We start from the raw sequence: 14,504 nt of genomic DNA on the forward strand, positions 1-14,504 counted from the left end.
AGTGGGACCTATTTTTTTGTCTTTCATGGAATTTTTAATGGAAAGAGGCGATTCGTAAGTAGGGCGCAACTAGTTCATATCTCGCAGCAAGTGGGCCTAATTTCCATGCGGTAAAGCCTACAGTTCGTCATCTTCCAACTTCTGCTATTTGGAACAGCGATTGAGGCTTTATACTAAACTTATTGACCCCCTATGTATACCGATTTAAACTGTGCCCGGTAAAGATGAAAAGAGTTATTGCTTTTATACTAGAAAACGTTGACAGTCGATTGCTTAAAATTCGATGACGGCATGCTAACGTTTTATATGACTCCTATGAATACATAAACTTCTAAAAAATTGCAAACGATCAATTTTGCCGGTAGTGCTTAACTTGGCGTTAAGTAGAGCTCTCTTTCGCTCTTTTACAAGGCTAAAACAAACCTCGTCGACGAACGCAGTAACAAGGTACTGCGAATCATCCTTCTATTTTTTGCGCGATGCTTACTATATCAACTGCAGTTTCCCAACGTCGGATAAGAAGAAAACAGAACCCGAAGATTTGCAGCTTTTCGATCTCATGATTTAATCATACAGAAGACTGTTACAAACGAGAATGTGAAATTAACGCCAAACGCCGAATGAGAATATATCAATTTTTAAGGTAAACGGTTGAATAATTAGTAAAAGTTAAAGGTTGACAAAATGACATTCTGATCGACTCGATAATATATAGTACGCATGCCCTTTGGAAGCTTTGCCTATTGAGCTTTTAACCTTGACTTAAATTAAGTTTTAACTTAAAATTCCAATTTACCTAAATGTTAAAGAAACATTCAGTAACAAATGAATCAAATTTGTCACAGTACCTTGTAGCAAATCTTCTACGCTTTAACAAAAACTCGAATAGCAATAAAAAGGATAGTTAATATAATAGATTTTCTTTCCCTTTTTCTCTATATTGTTTTTGTTTATATCCCTTATGTCTCACTCATCATGCTTGCAGTTGAGGTCTTTCGCTACGTATTTCAAACCAAAAAAATGAGAATGCCACGATCGGCTGCTCATATGCGGTAAACATTTTTTAACTTTATGCAATTAATGATCAGTCCTGAAGATTTTCTTATATTTACGTAATCAGGCTCTTGTCGACGAGGTCCTCGATTACTGTTTTTGGCCTTCGAAAGCATGATCATTAGATCTTATACCGACCATACCCAGCCAAATATTGAATCCTGTCTAAAATTTTCTTGCACGCTATCTCGAGCGCCCTCATCACTTACGATTCATAAAAAAGTTCAGTCATATGTAGCACGCTTTGAAACTTCATATGAAAATAGGACAAACGCAAACATCGCAGGAAAATCTCTTTGAAAATTAAGTTGGGAAATGCTTAAGCAAAATTGCTTGGCCACAGCCTTTTTGAACCTAACGATATGCCTTGATTTCACAGTAGTGATTTACTTCTGTCAGATATGAACCTTCTATCACTTACCATTCCTCAAAGGTTGTACTCAAAACTTGCCCATGAACGCTGTTCAGGTCTGTTGAGTCAGACATTATATCTAATTAATTCCGCGTAAGTTAAATATGCGCATATGATACATACAAGAACCCAAAGCTGGGTAGCGTAGACGAACGAAGAACGCCAAACAAACCTTAAAATCTGAAGCAAAGAATAAAGAAAGTAGAAGAGTTCACTTCTAGTAAAGCCTATTTGGAAACTCGCTGCTGTAACGTAATTGTAGATTGTTGAGTAACTTAAACGCTAAACTGGTTCAGCTGGTCAATACGTGGACTAAAGATGTGTTAGTTAAATGCTTACTATAATGAATACAGGTGCTTCTATACCCATTGCAAGGAAACGACTTCAGCGCGTGGAATAGAATCATTTGCGTTGACAACGAAGGTTCGTTCTAATCGGGGGTAAGTTACTGGCCGCATTGCAGCGTAGTGACTACGCGCCATGGAAGAAAAAAATAAACTGGAGTCCAAAAGAATTTCCGGCCCTAATCCTTTGAAGACTTCTGACGTGAAAAGTATTTTCCAATCATCTGATGCTGCGGGTTCCGATGCAACAAGTGATATTCGATCGAGGCGTGAATCAAAGAACACCCCAATGTCACCTGGACCTCCAAGAGCGCCGCAGCTTAGTAGCGATTCTACGTCCCCTCAGCAAGAGAACTCTCAAGAAAAAGCGGGATTAAACACCTATATTCTGTCGCCTGAGCCAAAAAGTGGTTTTAAGGTAGCTGTAGACAAGGTTGTAGCAAGAGCTCCTGCGGACGGGAATGTAGCTAAAACACTTGAATCCAAAATTTTCGGTAAAAAGCCTAACGCTAAACATAGTGACAATGACTGGAAAACTAGTAAGCGATTAATTTCGCCTCCGTCTGATAGCCAGACAATGAGCAGCCTGTCGACGACAACAACGAGCGGTAGTAGCTTTACTCCCGCGGGTCAAAAGCGAAGCCCAGCAAGTGATCGGCAAGACGATTTGCAGAACATTTTCGGCGAACACGTTGATCCACAGTCGGTCAGTGCCACTTCAAAACCAAAGTATGCATCATTTTTAACTTTTTTTTTTCTAAGAAGCACTATTCCAAATCTCAAACGAATACCAAATAATCTAAGAACAAATTTATTTAACAAACGCTGTGTAGGTACATTTAGTACTCGTCTTTCGAGATCTTAAGGTGAGACCTTTTAGGCCAACAGATGTGTTAAAATCTTGGCATTATTTTACGAGAAAGAACTTCTATTCCAGACCTAATGAAGATTTTTTCTCCAAAAATATGTATTACACACAACTAAACGTCTTCAAAAGTTCCATGCTAATATAGAGAAGCGCTGAAGAAAATAGAGCGCCCTAGCATCTCTTTGACAACCAGTACGGCTCCTACAAAGTTGAATTCCATCAGCGAATCCAGCCAGGTCAACAGCGTATACTTAGGTTTTTGTCAGATCAATCCTCAAGTTGGTAGTATTTTGAGCAGGAATCCCGCGGAGGATCGCATTTAGTGGGTAGTCGCTTTTTACCTTACGGCATTTGCATTAACATAGACAGGTGCCTCCTGAAGAGTCTTATATTTGAATTCCACTACGGGTCATTCGGGAAGTGTGCCCAGGTGCGCCAAATGGTTCGTTTCCTAGCCTCCCTAAAAAAGTACCCCGATTTAATCAATCGAAGTGAATGCAATGTTTTTTACCTCTTTCTTTTCGTTTTCGTGCTGTTGTGTCCCCATGGCCTGTATGGTCAGTACGAACACTGAATGCTGTCTAACAGGTTTGATGAAAAATGCTATATAATTGTGAATAAGGAGTAAGCTTGATTTCAAGTACGTGCGAACAAGCGGTAAAGGGTCCATATTGTCTAGAAGAGCTTAAGTTAATTATATTTCACGCTGATTCTGCTAGGAGTCATGAGCAAGTTGTGGTTTACGCCTAATATAAACATTTGTCATTTTGAGCGCATAGCCAGTGCGGGCCTTAGAGGTATTACGAAGTCTTTTACATAGTTACTCTCTGGAACATTCTGCGTGTTTTCTGCTGGTGAATTTCAACACGATCACCAATTTTTTTATTACACAAAGTTGAACTCTAAACATTTTAGAGTTACTGAAAGAATCATTTGGCTTGGATTTAACAGCGTGTACACTAGCTACATGCTACACATCACTAAACAAAAACTTGACACTGTCCCAAGTGCGACCGTCTGGAACCCCCTTCCCGACTCCCTTCAAGCCAATGTTTCGATCTTTTGGTTTCCCGTTCCACTCCAGGATCTCGGATAAATTTCTCCGAGCCCATAACACTACACGTAAATTGACACTGTCCCAAGTGCGACCGTCTGGAACCCTCTTCCCGACTCCCTTCAAGTCAATGTTTCGATCTTTTGGTTTGCCGCTGCACCCTAGGATCTCGGATAAATCTCCCTGGGCCCTTAACACTACACGTAAAATCACTAATTAGTTTTGTGAATGCGATCTGATATCTAGTGTATGATTTGCGAAGATGATAGTAACTTTTGAGTTAAGTTACTATCATCTATCAACTATGAGTTTAGTTATTGTATTCATTGTATATTAATAAGTTAGCCTTCAAGTAGCTGTAAGTTTCAACTCAGCGGATCGTTGCAGAGGGAATTGAAATTGTTCGTAAATGGGCGCGTTCCTTAAGAGCGACGTCACGGGATACTGCCGCCAGTAACACCACATCCCTATATGTAACAAAATTAGGTGGGGCGCTGGGAAGCGTGTGACGAAACAATACGCCTCATGCGGCTGCACTTTTTGTTATGAAATATGTAGTGCTCAAGAAATTGCTTCAAGCTAATGACGGATCGCTCGTAGATTCTGATGTGCAATGGATAGACTACATTGCTAGGCACATTTGCTTCCGTTCGGAAATCAACTGCTTCGCCTCGATACTACCATACAATCCTGTTTTAACCAATAAGCAACATCTGACTGTTCAACTATTCCTACGCTTTCTTACAGCTTCACGTGATTTCGTTTATTTTTTTTCGCATGCATTGCTCCTCACCGGTTCAAAACGCCTGTAAATACCCCCACATCTCTCGGATAAGTTAGCTATATGAAAGATTTGCCCACACAATTGTCCTTTTACACAGATCGCGTGTCTCACAAGCCCCGAAGTAAATTCAAAACTATTGGAGAGGGTCATGAGGTACCAAGAAGGCTATTGATAGTCCTTGATGCTGCCATGGTTCTACCTAGTTGAAATTAATAACTTAACTTAATAAATATAGGGATTATATTTGCGTGTTAGCACTTTCCATTGCATGGTATTTTCCAATACCCGAACATCTAAGGTAGCATGAAGACTGGAGACAAGGGAATATCTAAGCCTATCACGGGGCTACGCCGAGGTGCTTCCCTTTTGCAAGCAACGAAAAGGGTATATGCGAAAGGAGAACCTAGGCAACGTAAGGGTATTTTTCATATGTTATGAACACTAGCTTGGTAAAAAACCATTTACTATTATTACATACCATTATTGCAATGTTATTTATGCAGCGTGTGCTGTCCGTGAGTTATGACAGAAAATAGCTGATCATTTATCTTTCTCTGAAGAGGTGTCTCCAAGGCGACAATACTTGTCATTGTCGTTGTCATTATAGCCGTTGGAATTATCGCGTACTTTGTTATCAAAGGCAAAAAGTTGGATGAAAGCCAAGCTATTGAATTAGGGAAGGCTTCGTTTAAAGAGTTCAGCTGCCCGAAGACTATTACAGCTGTGGACGCATTGGCGATGAAAGTGTCCACGGATTTGTCGAACGCAGAAACTTCAAGCGGTCTTCGGGTTGAGGTATGTTCTTTTTTTTCTCTTGAATTCCTTTCCATATTGGCTTAATACTTGCAAACAGTCAGTGAACGTAGATTCATCGGATATAGTAGAAAGGGCCAGATTTTTATTATGCCCATATTTATCTTGTGTGTGTACTTCCTGCTGCAGTTAAGCACAGCACTAGATCGATAAATCTGAATCTTCCTAGATTTTTATACTTCCAAATGCTTTGATAAAGATAACATTACTCTAGTAATGTTACACAAAATCCGAGTCAATGAGAATATTCCAACATTTAGTGATGTGTGGTATTCGTTAAAATTTCAGTGGATAGTGGTGTTTCGTATACCGGTAAACGTGACGGAAAATCAGAATATTCATTCAAGCTTTGTTTCAATGGTGTTCAGCAGCACAAGATTTAAAAGCATGCTGTTGTTCACAATGGACAGGTGCAGTCGTAGTTCCCAGCGAATTTTCCTATTTCCTGAGGCAAGCGATGATATAACGATGTGAGTTCAAAAAGAGTAGTTACTTTATTGCTGCCTTAGTAGGTAGGTTGGTCATCGTCTGTGAGAGCTGTTGTTCGTTGCTGCTATAACTTTTGCTAGACTCAGTGATGCTTTAGCATGTAGTTTCCTGCAATAAAAATTTCTATGGAGACCGTGCATTATTTAGTTATATCAAAAGGCAAGTTTGTGGTTTAGAACTCATATTTCAATACAATTCCAGAGACCGATTGAACCTACAAACTTGGTTCGACCAGAGGGCGCAGCTACTGCAGGACTACAACTGCAGCATTGAGTTCCGTGTGTCTGATACTGGAAGAACGGATCTAGTGGCCACCGTTGTAGTTGCAGCCGAATTAGACTTAAGCAAACCACTTTTGCAAGTGTCAACTTGTCTTCATCAAACGTGCCGAGTCATTTACGAAACGACTGCTGTGAGTGACGGCAAAATTAAGATGGTGACCGTTAGATAACCTACTGTCTTTTAGCTTAAACGAGATCGGGTTCTATTGGAGTGGGATTAGCCCTTGCAAGACGCAAGGTTGAAAAAGAGCACAAGCATCTTAAATCACACTATGGCTTGTTTGGTTTGTGTCAGCCGCATTCTCGTTATTAGCAGTTCACAACATTCAATAGATGTGAGCATAAAAAAAAGCTTACAGTTCAACATCGATATCTTTTGTTTCCACTAAAATATACAACATATACTTGAATTCTTCGTGATTCGACAGTTGGATTTGCTGAACGAGGGCTTAGATCTTTCAAAAGTGGATCTCCTTCTGCATGAAGGATGGGTTGGTCAGGCACCTATTGGGAGAGACTACAAGATGATGAACTACGTTACCGTTGAGACAAAGTGCGTAGGTACAAGTTGACCCAGACAATGACAACGTACCACGAGTACCCATGTTCGTTCAATGGAACTCTGCCTTTGAATCTAAAGCAAGTCGGCTTGTGGTAAGCAAATAATAAAACATGTGGTTTTTTTTTATGTTCATTACCTGCAATGCTTCAGTTTGTTATTTCTTAATTACCTTCGTGATTTCAATACCTGGTTTTTACATATAAATCTGTTAATGCCTACCGGCAAAATTTGCAATGAAGACTAGAAATTGATCATAATCACTATCATTATGTCGCTAGAACAAATCAGAACGTCGATCTTCTGTCAACCATGAAACGAGATAACGAGCCGGCACTTTTTGAGCAAGAGGTTGACTACTCTTTAATGCAAACATTTTAAGAATGTTTTAAACCTAAGCTTGCTATACAGCTTACAACAGATGGGCGCCAGGCTTGAACGTTGATAGTAACAACGTCAGACACTCTATATAATTATAAAGAGATTGAGTAAATAAATATTCATACATGCCAAATCTAAGGACGTACATTTTCTTGATCCATCGACTTGTTTAGTATAATAAACCAGGTTATTTTAAACGCGTTAATCAGAATCAATCATATAATATAAAACAATGAAGTAATATGGAGTTTATAATACGTGTTACTAGGTTCAATATAAAACAATGAAATCATAAGGCGTTTATAATACGTGTTACTAGATTCAGGCAGTGTTCATTCGTTCCATTCCAAAATACTTGTAAAATAATTTTGTTAGCTAAGTTATGCTGTCAATGTAAGGGCGCACGACGACGGTATTTTATTACAGTACTCAATTTCAAATCCAGCTTTACGATCTTTTTTTCAAGATTGTATACGATCTATTCCTATAACCAAACAAGAGCGTATAATAAAGGTTAGAGTTATATGTAGGGTTTTTCAAATGTATTATAAACGTTTAAACTTCTTTGTGCTTGGCGATTCCTGGAGCCCGCCGTGCCCATGTGCCAAAAAAGATAGATTATTAAACTCGCTATTAAAAAACTAAAAAAAATATTATATATAAATGTTAACAACAGAAACAGTATATAAGTATACTGAAACTTTTAGTAACTTATATATACTTGAAATATATATAAGTTACTAAAAGCTTATATAGTATATATATATATATTACTTCTAGTCCGCTTCAATAAGAAATCAATTGTTAACTGATTCTAGAATGAATCATTATTAAAAAAAAAACACTTGTGATCTACTAAAATACAGTAGGTATTTTAGTTAGGTTTAATATTTCCTTGGATTGTCTGGGACGATTGAAGATTTCGTTTATGCGTGTTTTATCTTAAAAAAAAAAGGGAACTAAGAATAAGAACATAATCAAACGAGTCGCAAATGGCTAACGCGGCCGTGGCTTCAGCTGAAGCCTGGGAGCAGTTAAAAAAATTTTCCTATCATATCTAAGACGAATTTCTTCGTCGAACACCTGATTCGACCGCAGCAATTTAAAAGGGGTACTTTTATAACCGAAACTAATTTTCTGAAGTTTACAAAAACGGAAATTTTAAAAATCACAGCTATATCACAGTAAAGAATTTTTATTGATATCGTGCAGTGTAAGCAGCTGGCAAGTACCAAGATATTAGCTGCCCCTCTTCCCTAAACCAAATCAGAAGTCCGATAAACGGCGTTCCATACACAAATATAGTCGGCGGTGCTATGTAACTTTTTACCTTGATGCTATTTGCCCTGACTGTGATGTCCCCAAAAAACGTTTCCTATAAAGAAAATGCCTAGTTAGTACAATCTTTTTTTTACAACAAAAAAACATGATAAACTCCTAACACCGACCGGATTGAAGAAACTTGACAAAAAAAATCAAGCTATCAGAAGAAATTATTATTATAGTTACCATATTAAGATGGCGTGTATTATCTGATGAACTTCATCCATTTTTCTTAAAGACGTAAATTGTCAGACTAATATTGCATTTCGCGGAGCGGCCAGAGTTTATTAACGGAAAACGTATTCTATTTTTTTTTGATACTGATTTTTCCGAGTAAATGCGTTTCAGAAGGAAATTTGTCCGTAATTAATCGGTAACTTGTGACTTTCTGTGTATTTGTCATACTGCGCCCACATGAAAACATGGTTTGGTCCGACGTGGTAGGCCAAAGTTACATTCTGCTAATGGCATTATCATTTACTATGGTAATTTTCATAACCAATTGAGACCTGTTTTTATGCAAAAAAAGGCCTCTGATTGATCTAAGATATAGATACTGGAATTATACCCGATAACTCAAATTTGTTAGATGCAATCATGAACGAAGTATCACTACAGAAAACCTAAGCCCAGTATACTCTATAATCCTAAACTAATTTGGCCCTAGTTTTTCTCATAAAGCGATTTAGTCGCCACGCAGGCCACAGCGGCAGCCACAAAATAAAGATTAAACTCAGCTTTATAATAAAGCAGTTCAATACATGCAACTGTAAAATATATAAAAAAAAAAAAAAACCGCTGATGAAACATATTTTGCAAAAAAAATGCAAATCTGTCAAATGTTAAAACTGGGACTCAATGAGTAATTAAATTAGATACTAGTTTCTTTAGAAACATGCAGGTCAATATCTTTGTTTACAGTCCATTTCGATCAGATGCGTGGTGATTACGGTTGCCACTGTATTCCTTCTAGCTTTAACGAGCCTTCGGCGGACAAGTTCAGACAGGTCTAATTTGTAGATAGCTGCGATTGGCTTGAAGAATGACATACAGGCGTTTTTAATAGTTTTCTGATCGCACTCGATGTGTTATATCAAGAGCTCCTTAAGGAACAATCTCCGCAACAGAGCCTCGAAAACGCGTTGTTCTCATGGAAATTTAACAGCATCTATTAATAATCAACTGATTATTCATCTTTGTGTTGATTATTCCTTGTTGGCGGCGTTCTCCTAAATCTTTGGGAGTTTCTTTTTTTCGAGTATATTTTGCGCACTGGCGTAATTGCGACGACGATGTTTGAAGATGACAGAAGCTGTAAATAGCATGATATAACAATTGTAAGGTATGCTCAATCGTAGCGAAAACTCGATTGTCACTAGACAGACTAGTCATTGCCGATACTATACTTACCAACTGAAGGTGTTACAAGCTTCAACTTGTTGATAAATGTATCACTAATAGCGATTGCAATTGAAGTAATAGATGTAGAGAGACCATGTGTCACTTCCGTGTGGTCCTACCTTGAGCTTTAATGGCCTGATACTACCATTAGTATCCTGCTTGGTATCGCCTTCTTAAGCAGACACTCTCCTTTTTTGAACTTGTTATAGCAAAAGCGTCGAATGTTGCGCGTATAGAGCGTATCCACCTACAGAATCAAAGAAATACGACATCTCGGTAACATCGCTTACGAATATAATGAAAGGTGGGATCGCTAGGCCATGGCAATTCGCTTCTCATTTCTATTTGAGGCCGTGATCCATCATTACTAGCCATAACTAGCCGACTGACGTTCAGCCGGCAGTTGCCCACAGCTATGTCTTGTCATTAAAATTGCACAATAAGTTGACTAACAAATAGTTATAAGCGAACTCTAGTAGTCATACAGTCAACTCGGATCAATTAGTTTACAATTTTTTTTTTTACTATATTTTCAAACAGAAAAAAATTCTATATCTAGATACGGGTTCACACAAAAACTGCCAGTGGATTTTCCTTCTATAATCGTGTTTAACTTAATGCAGGATACTAGTGAAATGGTAAGTGTTATTCACTAAAATGATCTGGTCAATAAAGCATTCGTATACCTTTCGTTCGTGGGCATTCTGATCGTTTGAAAATTCAGTTCTAATTGAATTATACAATGCGCCAGGGCAGACATTTGCTTACAAAATTGAAATTTCGTAAAAATGTTCAGTCCTGCCCGTCCTATGTGTACACTAACCTTGCTCCGTAAGAGTATTCGATCCCTTCCCCCTACGTAAAAGTATATATCGATAGGTCGAAAATATCGTTTCCTAGAGGACTGACATTACATGTCCGTTCCCTTGTAAAAAAACCATCTAAAGGATATTTTTTTATCCGGATATTTTATAATTAAGCCCTTAATATTGTTATATTCTCTATATTATATTCAATAATTCTGGTAAAAAAAATTTGATAGCTGTAACTTATGATTTTCTATACCTTGCCTTGCTAGCAGTATACCCGGTACCGCCGTTATCGTTACATTAGAACGAAATATCACTCAAGCCGAATGACGGGAAAATTTTGGCGTTTACCAAATAATTTCATTACAGCAAACGTTGCACGGCTGCCGATAGGGTATGATCTCATGTCCGAAGTACTAACAATTTTAAGCAAGAATTGGCGCCTAGAGCAGAGCGTCTGTTGTGACACGTAAATGGGTGGAGCGGCAACGTTACGGCGCGCATTTCCGTCGCAGTCGCTATTTAAGAATGAGACGTGAATAATTTACAACGTATCGTATATAACTCTTTCACAGAGCCTAGTACCAACACTTATCTACTCATATTGAAGACCATCTGGTATGGGGACCAAAATTAGTCTTTGTGAGCTACTACTGCATACAAAATATCTCTGTCGCTATGTTATACCTTGCATCGTCATCTTGCATCCATTTTCTGGCACCTAATGTCCTAAAGTTTTCTATGACTGCGAGAAGGCGTTACCTTGCCGCGGCAGTTTATAGAAGCGCACAAAGAATAATTCGCCAATAAGATAACCCTCTTTTAGCTTTAAAGTGGATTATACAAAAACTACGCAATGCTGAATTAATTTTTTCTATGAAATATAAATTATGATTGCAAGAATCTTTAACTACTCAATAGTGTAAAATGTGCGAAGTTATTGCTGATAACTTGTCCAAAATTCTGTGATAGCTTGAAATTGAATCACAATCAAAAAGTACTTATTGGCAAATTAATGTTAATTAATATTGTTCAAGCGTGATAAAATAGGCTAATAGGCTTATAAATAATAAATACGTAAAAAAAATAGGCATAGTCATTCATTGAGAAACTATGCGATATTCTTTGTTGGGCGTCAGCTAGCCGGAGTAGTTTAGCTGTGTGACAGCCGCGGCCTGCGTTTACTAAATGTAACTGCTGTATCTGCAATTCGGTTTATTCCTTGTTGAGATGAGCATGTTACTATGTAAGCGGTCGGCCATCAGTGGTTAGCATTAGTTATTTGACCCGTCTTGAAACACGGGCCAAGGAGTTCAAATGGCACGCGAGCCATTGGGTTTTGACACCCGAAGGCGAAGTGAACTGCAAGGATATAGCTATTTGTGGTTGTTCCACGGTTAAGCGATGAGCTACTTATGCTTTCTGGCATTTGTGGACTACAATCGTGATGTTTAAGACCCGAAAGATGGTGAACTATGTCTAGTCAAGATGAAGCCAGAGGAAACTCTGATGGATACCTGAAGTTATTCTGACGTGCAAACCGATAATCTGATCTAGGTATAGGGGCGAAAAACTAATCGAGCCATCTAGTAGCTGGTCCCTTCCGAAGTTCCCTCAGGATAGCTGGCGTACACGTTTAGTTTCATCCCGTAAAGCGAATGATTAGAGGCATTGGGGGTATATAGCCTCATCCTATTTTCAAATTTCTAATGGGTATGAGTGTTATTTCTCGATTGTTTCGAATAAGTTGCATTGTTATGCAACTTATATATAAGTTGCATAACAATGCAACATATATATATATATATATATATACATAGGCTGATTACTCCGAAAACATGCTTTTTTCGATCATGACATCGACGAACCGAGTAAACACGTGTTTACTCGAGGGGAAAATTGCGGATACGAAAACAGCAGCAGAAATTATTCGACATCTCTCTGATAACATTATTTCGATCTATATCTTTATCCCACATATACTTATTTATCGTTGTATCAACCATTCCTAAAATCTCGTCCAAATATACATTAAAACGTTTGTAGATCTTCATACAATGGAAAACAGTTAACGCTTAGAGTTACTCCAGGTTTTAAAGATTAGGTATAATCAATACAGGGTCACTACGTGTTGCACTAAAAACTTTTGTATATTCCTACACAGTTTCTACGAATGAAGGCTGCACAGTCGAAGCTAAGTTATTACAATACATATACACACAGCACATCTTGGTATTCCACATATATATATAATATGAAATTTAAAAGCTTATAGTACATAATAACAATGATACTGGTTTCGCCTAAGCTCAATTGGTTGCGACTTAAGACTTCCGTCAAGAGTTGACAATAACTAACACAGAATCATTTTTTCGAATTTTTGAAATATTGAATATAAAAGATTCCAGGTAAGTTTCTCAGAATCAATACGGTACATACGGCCCTATATGCATGTTTATTTATCACAATTGGTGTACCAAAGGGGGGGGGGACGCGGAGTTTATCATTATGCTTCACTGTAAGAAGCAACGGAAGACGAAATTCTATTGTGCACCGCTGCACCTTTTGCTTAATAGAGAAATTACAGTCGTGTCGCACCGTTACAGTCGCAGAAGCTGTAACCGTGCGTCATATGACCTTTTCATTCACCTGTCTATGAAAATTTCAGAGTTCAATTTTAAACGTTTCCCACTGTTTTATAGGTTATACAGACCTGAAACAATGCGAATTTAGAAAACTCATATAGCTTTATGAATTCTTTATTACAATTTTCAACAAGCATATGTCTGGTACGCATCCCTACAAAGTGTTTTTCTATTCAATCCTGATTATCCTTTTTTAAGTGTGCAATTAATTACAAATAATAAGCGTACCAAAACTAACTTTTGAACTAAAAAAAATTAATTTAAAAAATTTTAATTAAAAGTTTCAGCCGGGTTCACCTTTCAATTAGTCGAATAAAAATAATGAAACTATTCAGAATGCTCACAAACAACATTCTGAAAGGCCAAAACTTCGATAAGCTTAGTCAGAAAAGGAAGTGTATTGCATGGTTATAGCGAAATATTTAAAAATAATAAGCAAGTGAGCTAGTCACCAGCAAATCAAGTCCAATGCAAATGCAGTGTGCATCTAAAATACTGTAAATAGAAAAGTTTAGTTAATCAATGGTACATGCTATTAGTGAAGATGATTCAGCATGATATATAAATTTTGCGAATAGTATTTGGAAGAATTAAACAGTTTTCGATAGAAAACTATAAATTAGATATAAAGATAGATAAATTATAAATTGAGTTATAAAGCTACGTTTAAATAAAACGCACAAGCGCTATAATTGCACCAACCGATAATCTATAAATCCACATGTTATGTTAGAATACCGTGTAAACTTACCAGAGGAAGTTACAGCAAAGTGTGGTATTTCGAGCAAATAATTAACTGGGTAATTCTTTTTTATAGCCCAGTGGCTAGTGCTAATTACCCGAATTCATGTAGAATTTACTTAACGCGCATTTAGGAGAACGTCGACGAAAACGGCGAATTTCATTTTGAACAAGATGGAGCACCTGCACGTTACAATCATGCTGATGCAAAAGCATATCTTGATGAGAATCTTCCAAACAGATTGATTGGGGGATGAGGTTGCGTAGAATAAACTATTTGTGCCCCAGACCCGCCAGCGGGCTTTCTTTTCATGGAGATACCTAGGATATATAGTCTATGCCAGAATAGCTAAGGATTTAAGCGCCGGAATTAAACAAAGATACTAAATGTTTAAATTTGAAAATCAATAGACTGCCATTATCAGGAGCGTATTGACCAGAACGTAATATTTCTGCCTATTCTGCGATTGGCACAAAAGTTGTATATTTTCTGTATATTTTTTTTCAGTTTAAATATTATGTGTAAATAAAAAGTTATATATATATA

The 14,504-nt window shown here is 37.6% G+C and overlaps 1 protein-coding gene and 1 long non-coding RNA gene across 2 annotated transcripts; one reads left to right on the top strand and one right to left on the bottom strand.

Moving 5' to 3' along the window:
- The first annotated feature begins 1,853 nt into the window (after positions 1-1,853).
- Positions 1,854-6,802, top strand: LOC111251027 (uncharacterized). The gene is made up of 5 exons (XM_022807193.2): positions 1,854-2,538; positions 5,076-5,310; positions 5,617-5,798; positions 6,019-6,229; positions 6,527-6,802. Exons 1-5 carry the CDS (start codon positions 1,946-1,948, stop codon positions 6,668-6,670), a joined length of 1,365 nt encoding a protein of 454 aa, XP_022662928.1. The 5' UTR covers positions 1,854-1,945; the 3' UTR covers positions 6,671-6,802.
- Positions 6,803-8,217: 1,415 nt separating this feature from the next.
- On the bottom strand, positions 8,218-12,285 carry LOC147758132 (uncharacterized). The gene is made up of 2 exons (XR_015317825.1): positions 10,828-12,285; positions 8,218-10,009 (listed from the first exon to the last, which is right to left on the bottom strand). It is a non-coding gene; the product is annotated as an uncharacterized LOC147758132 (long non-coding RNA).
- Between the last annotated feature and the right edge of the window lie 2,219 nt (positions 12,286-14,504).

This window comes from Varroa destructor, unplaced genomic scaffold, assembly GCF_002443255.2.
Source record: "Varroa destructor unplaced genomic scaffold, Vdes_3.0 BEIS01000001.1, whole genome shotgun sequence".
Taxonomy (NCBI): Eukaryota; Metazoa; Arthropoda; class Arachnida; order Mesostigmata; family Varroidae; genus Varroa; species Varroa destructor.